At 49.3% G+C, this 23,143-nt stretch overlaps 9 protein-coding genes across 9 annotated transcripts; 6 read left to right on the forward strand and 3 right to left on the reverse strand.

The window, feature by feature from the left end:
* Window positions 1-193: 193 nt before the first annotated feature.
* C8Q69DRAFT_504794 (hypothetical protein) lies at window positions 194-2,086 on the reverse strand (the record flags this gene model as incomplete). Its single annotated transcript, XM_028632633.1, has 3 exons — window positions 194-1,756; window positions 1,812-1,882; window positions 1,942-2,086. The coding sequence occupies 3 exons, from the start codon at window positions 2,084-2,086 to the stop codon at window positions 194-196; spliced, it is 1,779 nt and encodes a 592-aa protein (XP_028487792.1).
* Window positions 2,087-2,339: 253 nt separating this feature from the next.
* C8Q69DRAFT_457915 (hypothetical protein) lies at window positions 2,340-3,315 on the forward strand. Its single transcript, XM_028629946.1, has 3 exons — window positions 2,340-2,617; window positions 2,706-2,897; window positions 2,957-3,315. The coding sequence occupies exons 1-3, from the start codon at window positions 2,615-2,617 to the stop codon at window positions 3,125-3,127; spliced, it is 366 nt and encodes a 121-aa protein (XP_028487793.1). The 5' UTR covers window positions 2,340-2,614; the 3' UTR covers window positions 3,128-3,315.
* Window positions 3,316-3,454: 139 nt separating this feature from the next.
* On the forward strand, window positions 3,455-5,788 carry C8Q69DRAFT_457919 (hypothetical protein). Its single transcript, XM_028629947.1, has 2 exons — window positions 3,455-4,121; window positions 4,190-5,788. Exons 1-2 carry the CDS (start codon window positions 3,474-3,476, stop codon window positions 5,561-5,563), a joined length of 2,022 nt encoding a protein of 673 aa, XP_028487794.1. The 5' UTR covers window positions 3,455-3,473; the 3' UTR covers window positions 5,564-5,788.
* A 1,562-nt stretch (window positions 5,789-7,350) lies between these two features.
* Window positions 7,351-8,189, forward strand: C8Q69DRAFT_161222 (hypothetical protein). Its single transcript, XM_028625667.1, has one exon. The coding sequence runs from the start codon at window positions 7,702-7,704 to the stop codon at window positions 8,098-8,100; it is 399 nt and encodes a 132-aa protein (XP_028487795.1). The 5' UTR covers window positions 7,351-7,701; the 3' UTR covers window positions 8,101-8,189.
* A 751-nt stretch (window positions 8,190-8,940) lies between these two features.
* C8Q69DRAFT_161225 (putative phosphoinositide phosphatase Pten/Tep1) lies at window positions 8,941-11,258 on the forward strand. The gene is made up of 3 exons (XM_028625668.1): window positions 8,941-9,022; window positions 9,109-9,193; window positions 9,283-11,258. Exons 1-3 carry the CDS (start codon window positions 9,020-9,022, stop codon window positions 11,040-11,042), a joined length of 1,848 nt encoding a protein of 615 aa, XP_028487796.1. The 5' UTR covers window positions 8,941-9,019; the 3' UTR covers window positions 11,043-11,258.
* On the reverse strand, window positions 11,237-14,299 carry C8Q69DRAFT_457923 (putative phospholipase A2). Its single transcript, XM_028629948.1, has one exon. The coding sequence runs from the start codon at window positions 14,224-14,226 to the stop codon at window positions 11,608-11,610; it is 2,619 nt and encodes an 872-aa protein (XP_028487797.1). The 5' UTR covers window positions 14,227-14,299; the 3' UTR covers window positions 11,237-11,607.
* A 175-nt stretch (window positions 14,300-14,474) lies between these two features.
* On the forward strand, window positions 14,475-16,713 carry C8Q69DRAFT_496420 (putative exocyst complex component Exo70; the record flags this gene model as incomplete). The annotated part of the gene is made up of 3 exons (XM_028632259.1): window positions 14,475-14,987; window positions 15,040-15,257; window positions 15,311-16,713. Exons 1-3 carry the CDS (start codon window positions 14,704-14,706, stop codon window positions 16,711-16,713), a joined length of 1,905 nt encoding a protein of 634 aa, XP_028487798.1. The 5' UTR covers window positions 14,475-14,703.
* Window positions 16,714-17,267: 554 nt separating this feature from the next.
* C8Q69DRAFT_397460 (putative adenylosuccinate lyase Ade13) lies at window positions 17,268-19,197 on the forward strand (the record flags this gene model as incomplete). The annotated part of the gene is made up of 9 exons (XM_028627778.1): window positions 17,268-17,319; window positions 17,401-17,487; window positions 17,564-18,291; window positions 18,345-18,461; window positions 18,515-18,587; window positions 18,638-18,716; window positions 18,771-18,777; window positions 18,835-18,892; window positions 18,947-19,197. The coding sequence occupies 9 exons, from the start codon at window positions 17,268-17,270 to the stop codon at window positions 19,195-19,197; spliced, it is 1,452 nt and encodes a 483-aa protein (XP_028487799.1).
* A 1,800-nt stretch (window positions 19,198-20,997) lies between these two features.
* C8Q69DRAFT_517107 (hypothetical protein) lies at window positions 20,998-22,084 on the reverse strand (the record flags this gene model as incomplete). Its single annotated transcript, XM_028633407.1, has 1 exon — window positions 20,998-22,084. The coding sequence occupies exon 1, from the start codon at window positions 21,910-21,912 to the stop codon at window positions 20,998-21,000; it is 915 nt and encodes a 304-aa protein (XP_028487800.1). The 5' UTR covers window positions 21,913-22,084.
* Window positions 22,085-23,143: the final 1,059 nt, after the last annotated feature.

The raw sequence follows: 23,143 nt of genomic DNA on the forward strand, positions 1-23,143 counted from the left end.
GGGAAAGGCCGCAGATAAGCGGGCTTTCACGATTAATGATTAAGCCAGCCGGTGGCCACCATCAATATCAAAAATGTTTCGGAACATCGTGAGGTAAGTCTGCGATAAGTACTCGGTTTCAGACATTGAAAATACAGCTCTATCTCCGCGGAAAAAACAGCGCCGTCGTATGGTCGATCGAAAGGCACCTGGATTAGCCGTAGTAACCAGGAGGCTCTGAATCTAGTGTATCCAGCGTCTCCAAAGTCACTGACGAGACAGTGTCGAGACTCATTAAACTGCTCGTTCTTGGCGAGTTGAGAGACGTCGTCAATCCGGCACTTGATGAAGGCGGGGAACTTCTCGACAGAGATCCAGAACGGGGCAGTTCTTCAATCTCATAACGTGATTGTCGTCGAGGCCGACGGTTCTGATCTTGGTCGTCGTCATTTCGAATTAATTCGCCGACAAACTCGAAAACCCGGCGTAGACCTAATATTTCAGCCTGCATGGCGCCCTCTTCAGGCTCGCGATGAGAAATCAAGTTGATAGTCTGGCCCTGCTCAGCGTCTTCAGCGGGATCAAGCCCCTGATTCGCTGATGCTGCTGGTCTGCGCTGGGGAGTTCTACCCTCCCACCACTGTCTCCATCTATAGCGTCTTGCTGCAGATCTGTACGCGCGACGGGCCCGTCGTTCTTCTCGTCTCGCGGCCAAGTCTGCCCTTCGTCTACGGCAGGTCATGGAGTCACGGCACAACCTGAAGACGAGAGTAGAGAGAGTAGCAATCAAAAGGATAATGGAACAGGATCTTGCGAATGCTCTAATCTTATCATGCAGAGACAAATTAGACCCGGGTGATGGCTTATCTGGGTCAGAGTCATCAGGAAAAGGCATGTTAGGCGGAGGTATAAAAGGTGTTTTCGTCCCACCATCAGGGATGCGGTCTGATGTGACGTTTGTATAGTTCCCCTGAATTACGGAAGCAGGAAACCCTTGATCAGGACGAGTTGGAAGCGGATCAGGCCCGTTCCTAGGAGGCCCCCCATCTTGACTGCAGATCGGGGCCAACTTTCCAGACATTGATGTCGGTAACGGAGCAAACTGATACCTCAGTTGCTGGATCATTTCGGGGACAGTCTGCAACGAAACTTTGATCATGCATCCAATACTCCGACACTGTTTCCATTTAGACACAAGTGGCCTGCAGTCCTGTCGCAACAGTTGACGGATCTTCTCCTCTTCCTCAGCGATTTGTTTTCGGATTTCGACCGCCTGAGTTTTCAAATCCTGTAGCTTCTTCATTTCTCGTTCTATCTGCTTCTCCAGTTTATCATCTCCGACTTCGAGGACGTTCGGCTGGTTCTCGAGCCTTTGTGACTCGTACGGGTCGCGCCATGCGTCGAGAGCCATGTCATTTGATGATATGTTGAGAGAGTGTGTTTCCAGTCGAAGTATCTCTGGCACATCCGTCTGCACGAAGGATGCCGTAAACCCAACAGACTCGTCCTCGACTTGTTCTTCTCCAATGCTGTTTATCTTGACTGTAAGAAGCTGGACGGTGCGATTGTCGCGTAAACCCGCCTGAGGAGGGATGCAGAGGCTTTCCCAAGTAGCGGAAAGTGGTGCAGAAACTGCATTGTCGAATGGCAGCGTCTTGATGGTTCCGGATCCATGACCAGCATTCCCATCCCATGTATGTATCAATTCCTGTCCGTTGAGGAACACATTTTCCTCCTCACAAGGTTCGCTAGCTAAACCAGCATTGAACTCCAGAAGCTAGGTAAACAAATCAGCAAAAGGGTCCTATTAGCCCATCCAAGGGTCTTCATACAAAGCCATTGTTCCCGACAACCACGCTTCCCTGGTATAAAGCTCCAAATCTCACGACGGCGTTCTTATCATCTAGAGACAATCAGTAAACATGTATATATGACGCAGACATATGATTTGTTCCTACTGACTTCGCCACAGGAGTACAGGCGCGGCTTCAGAGCCAGCATCGGTCGCGGAATCATTAGCCGCAACATTCGTAGGCGGAGGGGCGGCCAGGGCGTTGACAACGGCGGGCCCTACCAAGAACACTGCTGCCTTGGCTAAGCAGCGCATTGTGGCTGGAGAAGTACAGACATGCGGCGAGTCTAGATGGACATGACAGACAAAGTAAATCAGAAAGAGGACAGGTAAAGGGATGAGGCTGTCTCCAGACGTGAATCGGAAGGACTGCAAGTAATTATCCTAGGGCCATCTCCAATTCGTTGACTGAACAGCTGAAAGGAAGCCCCGAAGTCCCGACTCCGACCGGGCGGTGCACGCGGCGCAGCACGCGAGATACTAGGTAAAGTAAGTAGAGGATGCGAGGGCCTTGTCTCGGCACCGTACTTTCTCCGGTTCCCGGCGCGAAGCTGTGAGTGAGCGCAAGTGCAGCTTGTCTGAGCTCCAGTCGCTCGTTCAACGCCTTGATTCGGTTCCCCGCAGTCCATGTGGTGACGGAAGCGCAAGATTAATCCGAACTTTGCTAAACCAGAGCGCTTCAAAGTGCTGGTACAATTTATCCCTAAGCGTCAGGACGCCACGTCAAGCAGGAGCGCCGTTGGTAAAGAGGGGTTCCGATCCTGACAACATATCGCTGGCAACATGGTAACTATCACCTTACCACCTTATTTTGGAGTGTACTTCCACTATATTACGAGTTGCGCGAGATTGCTAACAGTCCTACGCTGCACAGTTGCCATTAGGTCTATTGACGGCCGCTCAGGGCCACCCGATGCTGGTCGAGCTGAAGAATGGAGAGACCCTGAACGGACATCTGGTCCAGTGTGATAACTGGATGAATCTGACACTCAAAGAAGTCGTCCAGACCAGTCCGGAAGGAGACCGCTTCTTCAGATTGCCGGAAGTCTACGTCAGAGGTAACAACGTACGTCGTCATCTAGCAATGGTAAAACGCATATACAATAGACCGCTGACTACGTCCAGATCAAATACCTACGAGTTCCCGAGGAGATCATAGACCTAGTCAGGGAGCAGCAGCAGAACCAACCCTCAAATCGCGGTCGCGGTGGCCCACAACGTGGTGAAGGCCGAGAACGGGGTCGCGGCGGTGGCCGTGGCGGACGAGGTCGTGGTCGGGGAAGAGGTGGCAGCTAGAGGATTTCATTTAGAGTGGAGAGGATGGAATTATACCCCGTTGGAGGTGGCACGGACGAAATGACATGAAGCTTGTGGTTTGGCGGGTTAGTCCAGCATGGCTTTGGCGTAATGGCTCTGTACTGTAACCGGTCTTGACAGCAACAGCTCAAATGTTGTAATCAATTGATAACGACGACAATAAATACCATATCTTTTAGTTCAAATATCCTATCTTAGTTAAATAACGCTATTCCGTGAATTGCAGAGATGGATCCCTCACGTATCACGTGATATCATTTTATGTTCGAATATGCGGACCTCCAAAGGAACATGGACTCTCCGCAAGCGCGCTCAGTCTCTCGCAATGCCACACAGAGGGCTCATAGTCGACGGACTATGGCGATGTCTCTGTCCTTCATTTAATCCTATTTCTTTCAAGAATGCAACTACCCTGTCAGCCTCCTTGAGGCGGACTCAATCGTTGTGCGCGGTCAAGAGCGCGTCCGTACGCTCAAAATCGGCTTTTGCACGACGACCCTACAGCACGAATCCCACCCACGATGCAACGAATGTGAACCAGTCAAAGCTAGAAGCCTCCAATCTTTCCACCTTGCAAGATGCGCACGAGTCAAAACAAGAAGAAGAGCAAGCAAAAGACGAGAGCCAAAATGAAGCTCCTCCGAAGTTGAAGTTCAAACGGGTTATGGTACGAAAGCCGTCGCGGGCCACATTCGGTGTGCCAAAAGATCTGGAACAAAGATCGACTACCAATCTGGAGAATTTGCTTCAGAAACTGGTGGCAAAGTCGCCTAATATCCGCGGCGCAACCCAGATTCTACGTATTCTGATCCGAGACCGCAATGTCCGTCCGGAGGTTCGTCATTATCGGGCCCTGATACTCGCCAACACGGATGCTCGATACGGGTCGCCGGAAAATGTGCGGAATCTGTTGAAAGAGATGGAGAATAATGGGATCCCAGCTGATTCCGGGACACTCCATGCTGCTTTACGGGTGAGCTCGTTTTCGTCTAGTGCTAGTCGCGGGATATACTAATTGCTTTTCTTTTTTAACTGGAATAGGCCGTGGCAGTTCATCCAGATTATCTGCTGCGCCAGGAGATACTCTATACTCTTCGAGATCGGTGGCTATCCCTAAGCCCCTCTGGATGGCATCATGTTGTCGCGGGGTTGATCCGAGAACATCAATTCGAGCTGGCGCTGGATCATATTGCGCATATGGAACGGAAGGACATCCCGGTGGAAAGCTGGTTGCACAGTCTGTTGGTTTACAATCTATGTGAGGTGGAGGAGTTCGATGAAGTCTTGAACTTAATGCGAGGCCGGGTAAACCAGGGCCATGAGATGACATTGAACCTATGGTTATATGTCCTTGACCTGGCAAGCGAGGCCTTACACCATGAACTGACAACTTATGTCTGGACGCGTGTCGTTGAGTTGGGCTATTTGAACCCATCCAGAGGAGTTTGTAGCAACGTACTGACACTTGCTTCACGAACGGGGGACACTGAACTCGCTGCTTCCGTCCTCCGCTTCTTTGAGAAGACCGGAGTGCCATTCTCTTTGGAGGATTACGAGAAATTCGTCGAAACGCATCTCATGGCAGGAGATCTTTATACCGCATTCAACATCCTCTGTGGCATGCACGAATCGGGTACTGAACTTGAAGAAAGCTCAGTCCGTGGTATACTCACCTACATGATCCGGACGGGCACGCAACCTCGAGATGCTTGGGCGATGCTGAAACGGATAAAGTCCTCGGGCAAGAGTGTGCCCATCGGTTGCGCGAACGTTGTCATTGAACTCTGCGAGCACGCATCTCCAGACGGCGATTCAGCCGTAGATCAGGCAATTCGATTCTATAAGGAACTCTACACATTGTGCCCTGGTGGTGCTGATGTGGCGACCTACAACTCTATCATACAGATATGCCGAAACGCCAAAGATACCCAGGCGTGCATGTTTGTCATCAAGGAAATGGCTGCACTAGGGGTTTCGCCGGATGCCACGACATTTGAGCGCTTGATCCAGATGAGTCTGGATTCAGGAAATTTCCAGTCTGGGCTCATGTACTTCAGGGACATGACGGAACGCGGCTTCACTCTGAACACAGCCGCTGAGACTGAAATCTGGAAGCAGTGTCAACAATCAGAAGACGAGTTTGCCTCTCTGCTCAGGTCGAGTCTTCAGACTGATATGGATCATAAGAAACGCGAATCAAGAACAGAGATGATGTCGGAACTGGCAGGATTGATTGATCTCGATGGTATGCCGGCAGAAGACGCTAGCAATCCGGCCGGGAAGCGGCCTAGTGAGTGGATGAAGTTGAGAGAACAAAGGAGGCGGATGTGGAGGGATCTCCGCAAAGCCGCTGGACTTAGTCCGGACAGGTCGAGAAGAAGGCAGTCAGCAATCGCCCAAAGGAGCAAACACTAGATAGAACGGATGAAGGACGGATCTCTACCGATATGGATGAATGGGAAGCCAACAAGGAGCAAACTCATAGATATCGGCCGTTCCGAAAAGCATCATTCACATGAGCTATGCTTTTCTAGTCTTGAAAATGTATTATATATTGATGATAAAACTAAGTATTACTTAGTGCCAGCTAGATACCCTATCAATGACTATCTTGTCACTTTTGTGTAACAATGACTCGAGAAATGAGAATGCCCGATGCAATCGCCCATAGAACAAACTATTTGGCCTAACACTTAACGTAATAATTGAGCCATAATGAAAGACAACTCATATCAGAACATGTAAGCTTTGTCAGTGTTGCTTTTCTTTTCTTTTCTCTCTCTCTTTTTTTTTGTTTCTGTTCTAGCACCAGCTGCTGGTTTGCTTGCGTGCTATTTTGGGTTCGACAACTCTCATGGCCTATAGTTAGTTAGTTGGTCGCCCAGCTGCTTAGTTAGGCCTGCTGTTGCAGATGGCCCAATGAGTCCTATGGCTTTTATTATTGTTAATTTAGGCAGCCTAACTATCAAGCCGCGCCCGAATGGCACAAGATTACCGCGAAGCCCTATCCTCGGAGAAAAAAAAAAAAAAAAAAAAAAAAAAAAAAAAAAAAAAAAAAAAAAAAAAAAAAAAAAACAAAGAGCCAAAGATAAGAGTTCGCGCTCCCTCAGTGCCAAAAAAAGCAATTAAACGAAGGTCAGTGCTTTTTCAAGGCCCACATCAGCACGGATTCCTTTGTGTAGGGCGTCCGAGCTGGCTGTGACTCTGACACGATACCATCGCGTTTCTATACTAAGTAGTTCTATTTTGCTGCCAAAAGGACAGAGAAATTCTTACAGGACTCTTTGCCAGGTCTCACTCACAAGTTTCTGATAGTAGTTATCTAGCAGTCGATTTTCATAGGGGCATATAGAAGCACAGAGGAAGAGCTAAAACATAGCGCCCTCCTCTCGCAGCGGCTATACAATTAGAACGCAGGCGGCGCCAGGCACCAGGTACACTACTACATACATAGTCAAACGTACTCGACTACTGGTAAGACAGGGGTGGCAGGAAATCAAGCTGGCTGGGGGTTGCAAAAGTATTTTGAATAATACGTATTGTTGACTGCCAGCTGGATGACAAGGTTACATTGTTACTTGACTTGTTGAGATTCTAATCTTGGAAACCTTTCTGTTCTTTTCTTACATGTCGTGTATGCGGGCCTTATTTTAATTAAGATCTGATATCTCAACTGCAGGTTTACGTACCACATGGCAGTATCATTTGGCAGACGGTTAGAAGGAGAGAGACGGGGCCATGCACCGCTAAGGTTAGATACTTTGGTGAGGGTCCTGTTTATCATCTCGGCAAACAGTTGCGTCCGTGTTTTACTCCAAAAGTAAAGAGTAGTAAAATAAAAGTACCATAAAAAACGGAGCCGTGGATCAGCAACAACACAAAACAACCGGCCCTGTCAATCCCATTCGCCAATGGGTCCGCTAGCTGTACCTTGCTGAGCCGTGCCAGCAGGACCGGTCAGAGACACAGAAAACCGTTGATTTGTCCCTCTTTTTGGCGCGCTCGGGATCTCTGAATCTCTATGGTCCCCAGTGGAGGCGATCGTCGCTCTTTGCACGTCATGATCTCCTATTAATAGTTAGGAAGGGATTGGCTCTGCCAGGGGGAGAGAGTATCTCATTGGCGAAGATCCGCGTCGAGCATCGCTTATAGGCTGCGTGTCTCATGTTTCAGTGTCGGATCGTTCACACTGATCACAGGTAACTTCGGGGTCCTGTGGATGTTGAGTGTGGCACAGTTCAGGATTGGGGCTCACTAATACGTAGTAGCGTCTAAGATTCGCTCAGCCGTCCGTCAGGTGTTCGTCTGGTTTGCGATCAGAATAGGATATTATTTAAAGAGAGGCTGGGAGGGCGTTTCTGAAAGGGAAGGCTGGATTCCACTACCTAAGCGGATAGATACTACTACTACCAACTACACTTAACACTGTCCATCCCTAGTTACTTACACTCTCAACTACAAGACTACATTTCTCTCCTCTATATCCGCCCCTTCCATCTACCATTTTTCTCAATCCACAAAAAGGAGACTACAATCCCACCATCATAGCAAAGATGCAGCTCAAATACGTCCTCCCCGCAGCTCTCCTCTCCACCTTCTCGGCCGCCACTCCTCTCCGCACTAGCGAGATCTGGAAGGTCACCAAATTCGAGATTGGCTGCTCTCCTGGCGGCTGTGAGTACAACTTCAACGTCTTCGGTGCCGGTACACGCAACACTCCCGGCTTCAACACCACCTGCGAGGGCAGCGATGTAGCCGGCGGCTACCAGGCGTGCAAGGACCCCAACATCAGCGCCAACCTCGTCCCAGAGACCTATCCCCGCTGGAATATCCAAGTCCAGCACGAATGGACAAACGACCAGGGCCGCTTCTACGCCCAGGGCACCAAGAATATCACTGATGAGCCGACCTCATTCATGATTCCCGTCACCCAGTTCGAAGGCGTTGCCTAAATCAATCCACATATACGCACACACCCCTGGGGAACGAACAAAACCAGGTTATGATGCTTGCATATGATGGAAAGTGCCATTGAGCTCGAAACGACCTGACTTGAGAGGGTTCTCTTGCCCATATGCTTGGGCAAAGCACATGACAAAAACGAATTGCATGAGAATGGGCGTTTTATTATGATGATTCGTGTGATGGAAATTCAACATTGTTATACATACCTTTTCTTTATCACTGTTCATATCTTTTTTTTTTTTTTCTCATGGCATGGCGATACGATACGATCAATCGTGGTGGCTCGAAAGATAGTTTTTATGGGCAGGAAGCCCATTTCTATGTTAATTAATAGATAATCCGGATAATTTTGCGCCTGTCACACCACTCAAGCACTTGGAAAATTCGTTCTCTCGTCTCTTGTATCTGCTACTCGTGAGCAAAGTAACTAAGCATCCGCATTCCATCAATTACGGTTGCCAAAACGTACGGGTGCGAGACCATTGTAGTTTGCAACTTCCCCAAGGTACGCAAAAAGTGTTGGCTTACCCCATTAATAGCGATTCTTATCATTAGATGAAGCCATTTGCACATTTAGACCATATGGTCCAAGCACGGAGACGACAAGCCATGTCCGTGACATCATTTTCCGTTCTCCGCAAGCTACCCCAAAACAACGTCCGAGTCCCCGACTTGGAGAGCGTCATAACGTTACATATCGCTAACAGGATCGTCTCATCTTATCCTATGATCCCTGTTCCTGGTTGACATATCCCTGCGTTGGTATAGACGATCGCTTTACTCGTCTGGGTCTCGCGATCGTTGTGTGCGTGCACCGCAGAGACGACGACGGACAGGAGATTTTGTCCTATCGCGAATGTTGGACTGCGCTTAGACTAACGAGTGAATTCATCTCCCAGTGACACAATGGTAAGTGCAAGCTGTGGATTCGATGAAAACATATCATGGTATAATGATTTGTTATCGCGTGGCTAACGTTCATCGCTTCGTAACAGGCGTCTTTCCTCCGCCAGATCGTTGCTGGGCCACGATTGCCGCATCCTGAGGCGGGCTTGGACCTGTGCTATGTCACAGATAATAGTAAGTTCATTGATACCCAATCGTCTATTCCCCTGTAATTCACGCTTGAGTGCCGTTTATGGCTAACATGTGTCTCTGAAAACTGCTAGTCATCGCAACATCCGGTCCATCCTCGACCTACCCGCAACGCGCATACCGGAATCCGACAGATGCCTTGGTGCGCTTCCTCGATTCGAAGCATGGCAGCAACTGGGCAATATGGGAATTTCGTGCTGAAGGAACGGGGTATCCGGATGATGAAGTATACGGACGCATTCACCACTTTCCCTGGCCGGACCATCATCCGCCTCCATTCGCATTGATACCCTCGATCATGGCCAGTATGCGAAATTGGCTAGATGGTTCGGATGACGCTGGACAAGAAAGCAAGGGAAAGAGAGTCGCTGTTGTGCATTGCAAGGCTGGGAAAGGTCGCAGTGGGACAGTGGTTTGCAGCTATTTAGTCAGTCAAGCAGGGTGGAAATTGGAAGATGCCACGCAGCGATTCACAGAAAGGCGAATGAGATCGGGATTCGGTGCTGGAGTAAGCATTCCCAGCCAGCTGCGGTGGCTAAGATATGTTCATGTCTGGACGAACCAGCTGGGAAAGAAGTACGTTGAGCGACCGGTCGAGATATTGGAAATACACGTCTGGGGTTTACGGGACGGTGTCAAGATCGCAGTGGAAGGCTTCGTGGATGAAGGCAAGAAGATTAAGTGCTTCCACCTCTTCCACCGCAACGAGAAGACAGTGGTGGACGACGGAAAAGCTATTCAGCCAGAGGAGAATGGCAAAAAGGACAAAGCAAAGCAATTGGCCTCTCCCTCGACGGTATCGTCATCATCGTCATCATTTGCTACAACTGCTTCCCCCGTTGAAACAGTCACTTCTCCTACGAGCTCTAATGGCGGTACGCCCACTTCCCCAACCACCCTCATATCAGCAGTCATACTACGTCCCAATAAGCCCGTGATCTTGCCGTCATCCGACGTGAACATCGACTTTGAACGACGGAGCAAGGCCGCCTACACAGGATGGACGATGGTAACCTCTGTCGCGCACGTCTGGTTCAACGCGTACTTCGAAGGAGGCCACCAGCACGAATCCGGCGTCTTCGAAGAAGAGTGGGAGAAGCTAGATGGCATCAAAGGCAGCTCGAAAAAGGGAACTCGGGCACTCGACCGTGTTAAAGTAGTCTGGCGATATCCGTCGCCCGCCCAGCTCTCCAATAAGGAACCCGAAAAGCCAGAAGACGTCCAACCGGCACCAGGCAAAGTCATCACAGAACCCAAACCAGGCGAAGCAGTCCCAGAAGCTCATGCCGCAGACTGGCGCGGGCAGACGGCCATCGACCCCCAGGACCCAGCCGGCCTCTCGTCCCGAGACGGGGAAGGAGAGCCAAATCGAGAATCCAGCAAGGAGCACAGAGACAAAGAAGGACACGAAGCTAGACATGAATCAAAGGGCCTCACTATGGCATCTTCCCACCCTGTTCTCACGGGGGCCACCACCGCAGCTGCTGTGGCCATGTCCGAGACGAGCAAGGGCGTGCGTAAGGGCCTCGGCCTGCGCAAACGCTCAGATGCCAGCGAAGCCGTCAGCGTCGCTAATAGTTCTGAGGATACAAGTCCCGAGTCAGGAAAGGAAGATAAGACCGAAGGCAAGAATGCCCAGAGACAAAAACAGAAGACACCAATCGGAACAACTAAGGACGGGAATGAACAAAGTACAGAAGAGACAGACACGGACATAGAAACTGTTCGGCCCTATTTTGGGAATAATGGAAATGGGAATAGTACCAGTGGCGGAAATGGAAGTGGGAATGCGAGCGGTGTTGAAGAAAAGGAAGACAAGCAAGAGAAGAATTAAAAGGGGTCAAAAATCTCGAGTTCTACTGCGTTGGACTCGGTCTTGGTGTGCGTCTCAGGAGAAGCGTGAATTGTGTTCGACTTTCTAGATTCTTGTCTGCATTGCATCTGCATTTGTTGATACATATATTATTATCACGACTCAAGGATACCACTTGCGGGGAGATCAATGGGAGTTCTTATAGAGGACGGCGTTCTTATCGTATATAATAACAATAATATATTATGAAATTGATATTCTACGTATGCTATGCTTATTTTCAAGATATCGTATCTATCGTCCACGTTCCAGTAGGGTCCAAGTCGCTCAACAATGTGATGGTGTAGTAGTTATGTATGTATGGGTAATGTGCAATCCAGAACCCAGGCCAAGAGGAAGACCAAATGCCCGAGTGCCCCTCCGGATAGTAAATCCAGATACCTGCCCTGTTGCTGTCTCCTCTAGTGCTGCCCGCGGCTAGCCTCCATGTATTAGGACTGCGCCTAAAGTGTCAGTATCGTGACTGGAGACGAGTGTACTTGGATGTTTGAAATCCATTGCCGCAAGTCGCTGCAGACCGTGCATATTATATCGGCACAAATCCCTCGGTCAGCCGTTTTCTCTCCTCAGCAGCTCTCTCGAGTCTTTCTTCGAGGGCTTTCATTTCCCTTCGTAGACGATCCCTCTTTTTCCTTTCGTACACTGCTCGCACGACACGCTTCGTCTGTTCTTCACCAACTGCAAAATTCGCTTTGGCAAGACCGATCACGGCGTCAATCTGTTCTGGGGTGTAGACGAAATTCCACGTGGAAAGGAAGTCGTCGACATCAGGGTCGATGGAAGATGGGTGTGGCGTGAGGGGCTTTGTAGGATCAGATACGTCCGCAGAGGACTTCTCTGAAGGTCGAGGAGCAGGTGTCTTTGGAAGTGATGATGTTGAGGGAAGTTCTGGGGCAGAGGGATTGGGCAGTAATGGGAAATAAATCACCGCAATTCCGGCGTCCGGGCTCATGAGATGGAAATCCGATTCAGAGTGGTCATCATGTTGCGGGTGGAAGAGACGTTTTGATGGAGGAGGCTCGTCATCGGAGGTCCTCTGCTGTTTCGTTCCCACCCACACGTTGCAATAACTCAGGTCGGTATCTTTTGCTGCTGCTTCGTGCCCATCGGAGTTTGGTTCTTGGCTTGCGTTTGTTGTCTCGGGCGTTCCTATCTTGGCATCATGCATGTTTGGGTTACTCTTCTGCGCCGCGGTGACTCTTTCATCTAGTTTCTCTTCACTGATATTCTGAGGTTCTCTCAGAGCCTTTTCCATATCTTCGGGGTTGGTGCTTGCTCTTGGCCATCCAGCACCGATTGGCCATCCCTTGACACCTCGTTGCTTTGCGTAACCGTCGACCACAGATAGCCAGTTTTCTCTCTTGATGTCTGCAGACGCATCAAAGGCCACCACTACGTCGACGTTCCTTCCAGGCCGTAATAAAGGGTATATAGGAAGGTTGTTGCTCATGCCTGCATCCATTAGCCTGAGATGAGTGCTGCTGAATATGGACTCAGGGCACGAGCGTGGCAGCTGATCTTTCATTCCCATCACGTAGTTCGGGATCGAAGCAGGATCTATCGGGTGGACCCGAATCAGATCCTGAGATTTCCCTTCAATCAGCGAATCGATTCCAGCGAAACCGGCCAGCCCCTTGACGACAGGTCGGATCTCCTTGTAATAATGAGAAAGGGTCGCACAGAAAGCGCTACCCCAGATCCCCATCAATCCGGGTACACGAAGCTCTGGCACAGCGTATTCTCCGGGAGGAACAACATTCTTTCCCTCGTTAAAGTGCCTTCCCAGAGCCCATGTTGGTATTCCCGCATTAAATTCCTCACAGAAGAACTCATATGGAGTAAATTCATACCACTGAAACCATGCTTCCTTCTTTGCTTCCTCCTTGAGCTTTTCCGGGCCTCGTCGTCCCTTAATCTCGGTGGTTTGCTCTTGATTCTTTCCGATCATGGGTATTTCGTGACGGACAGCTGTATATATCGGAAGTGGATGAGCACCGTTTCTTAGGTACTTCCGCTGATTTGAGAGTTTGAGATCCTCATCAGAGACGTTCAGTTCCCCTTTCGGGACGAGAAGCCGGGCGCCGAGCAACAGTCCATATATATCCACGAGACCAAAGTCGGCCTCAGGATCGCCCTTCAGCTTTTCCACCAATCCGGCAAGAAGATATTTATTTGTCGGTGCTGTTGTGAGCAGGCTTAATGCTTTGGGCGGGAATGCGATGTGGACCGACAGTCGATTCTTCAGATGGTCAACCATCTTGTTGAAGTCCCGTCCAGTCAACGTTGAATGGTACAGTGTCTGCAGCCAGCAGCTTCCGCTCACACCAGCAGTGTATGTCACGCAGTCCCACAGTCCAGCTTCTTGAGCGGCCAAGTAGGAGCCGGTGCCCGCTACAAGAGCACGCAGTCCGCCCCCAGAGCCGCATACGGCGATTATGGGTACATCATCCGGGTGGATTTCTTCTTCCTTGATGTTGAGATATTTTGCCAATGCGCGGGCGGCGTGCTTTTGTCGTTCTTGTCGAAATGCTATCTCTTCTGGACACAGGGTGTCCCCGACACGAACCCTTGCATCCTGTCCGATCTCCGGGTTGATGTGCACGTCGCGTGCCTCTCTCCAGATATCATCTGCAAGAGATCCAGGAGCTAGTGACAATTCCCGTTGGAGTTTCTGGATGGTTTCGGGGAGGAAACGGGCCCATTCGGGTACAATGTAGTTTTTTATACTGTCCCCAATGCTGGACCATTCAATTGAACCAAATGAGTCCTTGGTCACCGCAAACTTGCGCGTAAATGTCGCGAAGGCTGACGCTTCCTCCTGAGAACCAGCCTGAGAATTATTTGGCGCATCCGACTGCGGTGCATGACAACTTCTCTCGGCAGCCGTCTCATGCGATCCCTCCGTGACATACGGACTGTCATTCTTGTCGACATTTCTGGAATTATCCGTCGAATATAAGGTCCTTTTCTCCCACAGATTCGTTGGACCATCTGCTCGCAACCGACCGCGGCCATTGTAGGAATATGAGAGGCCGCTTGCGAGCAGCAGGGCCGCGGGTGTGACAGTGCGGAGACGCAGCATACTCGTAGTGCCCGTACTGGCGTGGACACTGCGAAAGGGCGCGTAAGAGCGACAGCAACTCATGGATAGATCACTATCCCATTCTCACCTGGATGTCCTCCGGAGAGGACAGCAATTGGCCTTTTCCGGCTCTTTGGACGAATTCCGATGAATCTCAGCTCAACAAGGAAACATCAACAACGTCATAGTCACGTGCCATTTCCGGAATGGGAGACGGGCCGGTTTGTCTAGATCGGGTTAGCGCGGGATATCCCGCAGTCCTCTAGGCTCTAGCAGGCTAGCTACCAGTAGTTACTCGGCCAAGGGTTCATCCCGGGCAGATCGAAAGGAGCTCCAAGCGTCCTGACACCTCATCTAAAGCACGAGGCAGGGAGCCTCTGTGACAGCTGCTGTATCACCGTCTTGTTCTTAGCAGTGGTTCCGTTTCGCACCTTCTCGTTCCTTCTGAGGAGCGGGATGCTGGATGGATGAAGACACGCCGTGTCGCTGTTGAAAGACTACCTCGACGTCACAACCCCCGTTACGGAGATATCAGCAATCATGGTCGCGCCTCGAAATACCGCCTTTGCAGAAGAGAGCGCAGAGGTGGAGGTGTTGTATGCGAACCTTGACAAGCTTAATGTCCTCACGAAGAAGATCCAAGGGTCCTTGGTCCGCTTGGAGACCAGCGGCAAGGTGGTTAAAGAAGCCATTGGTCCCATCTACAGCAATACACAGTCGCTGCAGATAACAAATAGCAATATCGACAAAGTCAATGAAGCGATCGAGCGGCTACGACAGCCTTTAGATGCGAAGAATCGTGAGGAAGACATCATTCGCGCTGGGTACGAAAAACCCCGCTTTGCAACCCCATGGAACCCCGCTGACAATGAGAAGACCAGAGAGTGTTGGACTATCACAGTACTTATCAGCACTCAAGCGAGTCGATAAAGCCCTCAAAGACCTCACTGCGACGAATCTGAAGTCGAACCAAAAAGCGATCACTGAATTCAGCTTACTGTTGACCACTGGCAGTGGGAAACTTCAGGATATGTTTCGCGCTGCCTTACGCGACCACGTCAGTCCGCTTGAACCTTTGCACTATCTTACCAAAGGTAAATTATAATTTGCAGTTCCCTGTTCCCTCGAAACTGCATTATGCTTACAGTCTACCCTCTAGACTTGCCTTTTCCGACCCTCCCCGGGGAAACACTCGCGCAGCTGGGCCCGGTCAGCGCCGCGATCAGCTCAGCAGCGTCACAAGGGACCCAGCGTACCCCAGGCGACAATCCAGCTATCTCTATATATGCCGAAACTCGTGGGCCATACATAACGTCGACCTTGCAGAATCTGGCAATTGCCTCCGTCAATACCGTTAAGCGAAGACCATCGGATGGTCCATACAAGCAAGGCACCAACGGTATCGGTATATATTCCAACGCCTTGGAGGGGTTGATAGCAGCGGAATACGAGAATATTATCCGAGTCTTTACGGGTGAACAGCAGGGACGAGCCTTGCAAGCTACCTGCCGCAATGCTCTAGCAGAATATTCCAAGACGTTGCGCGAATTGAACCAGTATATCAAAGCAAACTTGATGACTGACTGCTTCCTGGCATTTGAAATCATTGAAATAGTGACTGCAATGTCTTATCGTATTGACGCCAAGACAGGGGAGTTGAAAAGTCTATTCATCGAAGCACTGCGTCCCGTGCGAGAGACAGCAAAGTCTTCTCTAGCGGAATTGCTCGAAGAGACAAAACGCAAGGCAGCTGGTATTGCTGTTCTTCCACCTGACGGCGGGTCCGTACCACTTGTCAATGAGGTGATGAGCTCCTTGACTACCTTGACAGCTTATTCTGGACCGCTGGCCTCCATTTTGACCTCGCTTGGCGACGGAAACTGGCGATCCACGACAAGCACGACAAGCACCGCACCTCTTGACGTGAGTCCGGATAGTTCGACGCTCTTCTCGCACTTCATCCTCGATATGATAGAGGCCTTGATGATGTCACTGGAGGCTCGTGGGCGCGCTTTCCATAAGTCCAAGGCCACGCTGGGCGTCTTCATATCGAACATCTTTTGTATTGTTGATCGCTCGATCCGCCAGAACCCGGAACTGGCGCAATATATGTCAAGCCCGGCCAGCATTAGCAGAATCGATACCTTCCGAAAACGCGGCACGTCTACCTATCTGGATGCATGGCGCGAAGCATCTCAGCAGCTCCTTGACGTGCAATATACCTCCCGCACCGGCGGCTCTGCACGTCCCACGTCCGGAGGGCCAGTCGATTCAACTTCTATCGTCAAGTCGCTTTCGTCCAAGGACAAGGACACAATCAAGGAGAAATTCAAGTCTTTTAATGCCGCTTTTGATGAGCTTGTGGCGCGCCACAAGGCACTGTATATGGAGCGCGAAGTCCGTGGTGCTCTGACGCGGGAAATCCAAGCCGTCATCGAGCCCCTTTACGCCCGATTCTGGGACCGTTATCACGAGATCGATAAGGGTAGGGGCAAATACGTCAAGTATGACAAGGGAAGCTTGTCTGCTCAACTGGCAGCACTTTCCTAGATCTCCTGGCGCCTGACCAGTATTGAAGGACATTCCCTGATTATCACATTAATCTCTAATTTCTTTTCCATTGGAAGCCATGGCGTTCGTCGGGGAGCAGTCCAGCTCAGGATCTGTTTGCTGGTTATTTATGTCCGTTCTTGATACCATAATGCCCGGACTCAGATTCCTGCGTGAATATATAGACATGTTTAATTCAAACCGTCTGCATGGATAGCAGCAGACGCCTTTCTAATGAGAGATGCAACCTAGCAGGTCCAGTGATTGATCGCTTGCAGACGCATTCGTGCATAAGACTACCCTTACCCTATCTATGAATCATGCTGTTCCCTATCACCACGTGACCTTCCTGTCTGTCCGGCGTCGGCGCAGTGCACGTGACTGATAACGCTGCCTCCGGGTTCCAGACCCCGCTATCGCCATCCGTTCTAGGAAAGTATCCCCAAAATTTCCCAGGCCGTTCGCACACAGCCTCTGGCCTTTTCCTCCCCCCTCCCTCCCTCCACACCATGTCAATTGTCAACGAGATCGTCCGAGACGGCGCGATTATCAAGATGTCGGCCAGCAATGATATCTACCAGACACCCCTCAACTCGCGATATGCGAGTAAGTACCCCCGACATGACTCCCTCCAATGAGCTCCACATGGTTTGTGGACCATACCAATACGTTATCTGTGATTCGCAGGCACTGAGATGAAATATCTCTTTTCTCCTCGAAAGCGATTCTCGACATGGAGACAACTATGGCTGTGGCTGGCGCAGTCCGAGAAAGGTACGATGCGGCGGCAACTATGAAATTTTCTATTTTCCCTGTTCCACAAATGGGCGGCATATTGACGCAGACGCAGAACTGGGTCTTCCCATCTCCGACGAGGCGATCGAGCAGATGAAGGCGCATACCATCATCCAAGACGACGAATTCCAAGTTGCGGCTGAAGAAGAGAAGCGAAGAAGACATGACGTGATGGCACATGTCCACGCCTTCGGTCAGGTTGCACCAGCAGCTGCTGGCATCATCCACTGGGGAGCCACCTCGTGCTACTGTACCGACAACGCAGACCTTATTATCCTTCGCGAGGGCCTCGATATTTTGATTCCGAAGCTGGCGGTTGTTATCGACAAGCTTACAAACTTTGCTAGAGAATACAAGGACCTGCCGTGTCTGGGTTTCACTCACGGACAGCCGGCGCAGCTGGTGACCGTTGGAAAGAGAGCTTGTCTCTGGATCCAGGATCTGCTGATGGATCTGAGGAACTTGGAACGGGCGCGCAATGACCTGCGCTTCCGTGGTGTCAAGGGTACTACCGGTACTCAGGCCTCTTTCCTCCAGATCTTCAAGGGTGACCACGACAAGGTGGAGCGATTGGACGAGCTGGTGACCGAGAAGGCTGGTTTCGAGTCTGCTTTTATCATCTCCAGTCAGACGTACTCTCGTAAGATTGATGTCGATGTCGGAAATGCTCTGGGCTCCTTCGGAGCCACTTGCGAGCGCATTGGTATCGATATCCGCCATTTGGCCATGCTGAAGGAGCTTGAGGAACCTTTTGAGAAGGACCAAATCGGCAGCAGTGCGATGGTGGGTGGAACATCAGGAACATCAATTGAACAATGACTGATTTCTATCAACAGGCTTACAAGCGCAACCCGATGCGATCGGAACGTCTTTGCTCTCTGGGAAGACACCTCCAGAACCTTCCGAAGGATGCCATTGACACCTACTCTGCACAGTGGTTTGAGCGCTCGCTGGTAGGTCATCTGTATGGTACATAGTCGGATTACTGTATACTAACCAGAAACAGGACGACAGCGCTATCAGACGTATCAGCTTGCCTGAATTGTACCTCTCTGCAGATGCTTGTCTCATCCTTTTGAGTATGCCATATTTCGTGCCCAATGTTCCGTGCGTAAGCTGACTCGGGCAGACAACGTCACCTCCGGTTTTGTTGTGTATCCTCAAGTGATCAAGCGACGTGTCAACGATGAACTTCCTTTCATGGCCACGTAAGTCCCTCGTCTTTCCCTCTTCGTTCTAACACGGAGACTAATTGTGTGCAGTGAAAACGTAAGAATCAAGCAATAGGATGCGGCATCACCGTTGGGTAGCTAACCAGAGACACAGATTATCATGGCCTGTGTTGCCAAGGGTCTTTCCCGACAGGACGCTCACGAGGAGATTCGTAGGTCACGCCACTTGGATTGGGCATGTTTCTTGTAGGCTAACTCGCCGATAGGCGTCCTCTCTCACCAGGCTGCAGACAACGTCAAGAAGCACGGCGGAAACAACGACCTGATCGAGCGTATTCGCCGTACCAAATTCTTCGAGCCGATCCTCGACGAGCTGGACGCCCTCCTTGAGCCCAGCACCTTCGTCGGACGTGCTCCTCAGCAGGTCGAGAAGTTCACCTCAACCGAAGTCCGTGCTGCGCTGAAGCCGTACGAGGCGCACCTGGCTAAAGCAGAGGTCGCCGACCTGCACGTCTAAGCAGGTTTCACTTGCATCTACATACACACTACGAACTTATCATTGTCTTCTAGGCGTTCCGGGTCTGTGATCCCAGTGAAGAAGGGTGCTCGTCGACCCTCCACGGACACAGTTCTGATAGATATAGACTCACATCCGCACGGCGCTCTGGCGGCTACAGGTACATAAAAAAAAGAGTTCGAGGAACAGACGACTATTTTCGGGTCAAAAGTTCTCTTTTCTTCTTGGCATAGGGACATTCAACATCATAGGATCTCATTGCGTGCTCTTCCCCAGCGAACTTGGAAGGTTTAGACAAAAAGAACTGCAAAGTACGGAGGCTACTATGACTCGTGCATCATCGCTATGGTTATCTGGTGGATAAATCATGAAATTTTGAGCGCAATAACACGTATATCATTTCTTGTTCATTCGCTCTACGAACTAGAAAGATGCTCTGCCATCTATATCAATACACCTTAGACCCTACATTCCGTCTCAATCCACCTCCACATAAGACACGATGGATAAAGGATAAACTTCAACTTCTTAACCTCTCACTTTCTGTGCCAATGCACTCGATATTGAAAGGTCGAATAAGGCACATAGTAAATGTAGATTATCACTAGTTAGATATCTTAAGATTGGCCAATAAATGTGAAGATCTGCATGTTATTGGCCATGAAAATCTGGTTTATTAACTCAAACTTCATTTCTTCCGTACCGCCACCGTTCTAATTCGAAAATTTCTCTGTTGATCTCATCCTGCCAACGCCATATTAGCTCCTTGCAATCCTTTGAAAGCACGTGCCATTTGCCTCCCGGTAATCTGACCAGCTCTCGGAGAAATACATCTTGCCATCGCGTCTTTATGATATCCGAGACATAAAACTTGTCATCGGACTGCCTTGGATGCAATAAGCATGGACGCCCTAAGCAAGACTCTAGGTAAGGTATTTGTCCCTCATATACGCCAGTCCGAAGTACGCCAACATTTTGTAATTCCAAAGGCAGAGACCGAGGTAATAATAATCAGGAAAGCAGATGTCGCGGCTCTGTAACTTTAGTTCCGTATTGCTTACACAAAGGCGCCGCATATTCTAGTAGGCATATCTAAGGATGTAGTTGACTCTAAAAAAAGCGAAGCGTCTGCTTTGACCCCAATGGTCAGCCCCCCTCTGGCGATAGTGGCGTTAGTTGTTCAAAGTTCCAGTTTTGAGTCTCCTCTAGAAGCGCAGAGGATTTGGACCATGCTTTTCTGATTTGTAACTGATGATTGCGATTGATGTAGCCGGGGGCGAGCTCAGCCCACCCAAAAAGCTCATACAACCCGAGACCTGGGCGCACCCGAAGAAACTTTGAATTTTTCCTAGCCTATATAGGCATAATAAAAATATACAAAAATGCTATAAAATAATTCATATCTTTGTCTATATTATATATAAAATTTAGAAATTTAGGATTTAAATTGCGTGCACTAGAACTGGGTTTAGTAAATTACACATAGAAATTCGATATAACAGCACTGGGCGAGCAGCAAGCGACTAGTAGCACGCTCCCGGAATACTGCCGGATGATTTCTACAACGCCTTCTATATTATGAAAGCAGTCAGAAGAGTTCGAAGTAAAACCACTACGAATTTCGCCCGAGATCCTCTTGTCCTTCCTTCTTTAGCTTGAAGTCTTCGTTAGATGCTGACCATTATTAGATTAATTTTGTTCTATATTTTATACGTAAAATATAGGCTATCACTTATATAAAGATTCAATTCTTCTTTAAATACCTTTATTTTTTCAATTTTGAATGAATTTTTGAAGTTTCTAGTTCAAAAGCTTAGCCCACCCAAAAAATGGTAGAAATACTTGGGTGGGCTGAGCTCGCCCCCAGCTGGACCGAAGTGTATGCCCCCGCGTTCTTTCGAAGAACGCAGTAAATAATTCGAAAGATTCACAGTCTAAGAATTCCTGAATCGCTGCCGATACGCAATTCATTTCTTCAGACTCATATAAATGCACTGAGTTCATTTCGGGTCCGATGCTGGGGCTTATATGTCTTATTTTCACGCTGTATCGACGAAAATCAGGGTGGACTGTAGCGACATCCGGATCAATTGCTCGAATATTCCAGTAAATTATGAGTTTCCAAAGCGCACGCTCAACCCAAAACCTGTCAATACATGACGGATACCATAAAGCGGCTGGCGTAAAGGAAACGCCGGGTCTGAATTGTTTCAATGTGTGATCCGGTTCTTCCTCAGTTTTCCCATTCACGGGCCTGGAGAACAATTGTTCATGGACATTCTGGAGAAGAGTGGCGACGCATCTAGGTCGAAGATTTTCGATGCGGTAAGCTGTTAGCAACAGGTAGCGAGGCCCTGGCGTGCCAGCCGTAAATGCAAATGATGGTGGTGCTGAAGTAAGCACATCTTTAGGAAGATTTTTGTATTTGTTTACCAACGTTTCGAAGGTCGGCTGCGACGGCGGATTCCCTGAGTGTGCGTTGGGACTGGTCTGGATGCTGAGGGAACCCAGAATGGCAACCATGCGAGCCAAGTGCTTGAAATCGGGGATTGAGCGTTCGATAATCTTGTCTAAGAGATGACCAGGGTGACTCTCAAATGCTGCATTAGCTTTTGCGGATGCACATATGAGTCTGTAAAGCGAAGGGAGGTCCGGTACGTGTCCAAGGATAATGAGCATTAATTCCGGTGAAAGACGAGAGTATGCGCCTGCCATTTTGTTTTCTCCAGAAGCTCAGAGATACGAGTGTGGAATATGACCTCATCGGACTTCAAATAGAAATCAAGATGATATTGAAGTTGTATACGTGGAGAAACATTCGATGCAGGCCAGATTCAGAGCAATCACTGATATTGATTCTAAGAGCTATGTCAGTAATAAATACGAGTTATTAACAGACAGGGAATGTGAGAAAATAATAGATGTGGCCTTTCACTTTTAGAGGTTCTTGTTGCCTTCCAGGCTACTAAGCACTCCGAGTGAGTGAATGATTCTGCCAACCATCATTGATGAATCTGTTCAGTGTCTGTGATATAAGGTCGTGAAGTCTCACAACTACCTATAGTGAAAACCGAACTCTGTACATAACCATGAGAGCCTTATATCGAAGACCAGTATCGGTCGGGGGTAGGGCGTCCAAAATCCGAATCCAGTCTCGACAAGTGCGCGAGACTTGCCCTCAGTGCCTGGGAGTCGGTTTGCCATCTTAGAAAAGCGCCCCTCCTTTCTCCTTTCACTCTCTTTTATTCTCCGAGTGACTGATCAGAATCGAAGGTTATCCTCTTCTTTCCTATGTCTTTGGACTCAGCAATGTGTCTCTCTCTATAGAAATATATCAGTCTCTGTTGAATACTATGGCGTATTTTTGCCGACGTTGTCTAGCTTACAGAATTATCGAGACTAAGCAAGTGATTATATCCCCTCTCAACTAACAGTGCTAACAGTCCCGAACTTCACAGATTAGGCCCTTTTAGATAGAGCTCGTAAGTCGGCCATAATCATTGGAATTCGATTAGCCACAATTATTGATTCAATTATGCTAACTGCGGCAGAAGAACGAGCCACGCGTGAGGATATCTCTATGCAAAGCTATGTGCTACTTGACATAGAGTTGGCTAATAATATGCTTCTGTCGAAAGCAGATATTGGGGAAAAGTAAGTCGCCAAGCCTGCTTACCTTGAGAACAGTATAGAAATAGGTCTGACTACCTCATTGGTATTTAGTCTCAACACGTACATATATCATACTTGTGGTTTAGATTCTACTGGCCTATGCTCGCGTATCTGGCGTTTCAATGAATAGCAGAATGGGTAAGCTAGCTGCACTGTTCATATACCGTGGAAACTCCGAACCAGTTCCATAATCTCAATGACAGTTTATGAGTCTTGCGAAGACTGACATTTGCAACTTTCTGCAGCCTTTAATGGCATCACACGCCGCATCTTC

Source organism: Paecilomyces variotii (assembly GCF_004022145.1).
Source record: "Paecilomyces variotii strain CBS 101075 chromosome Unknown C8Q69scaffold_2, whole genome shotgun sequence".
NCBI classification, from domain to species: Eukaryota; Fungi; Ascomycota; class Eurotiomycetes; order Eurotiales; family Thermoascaceae; genus Paecilomyces; species Paecilomyces variotii.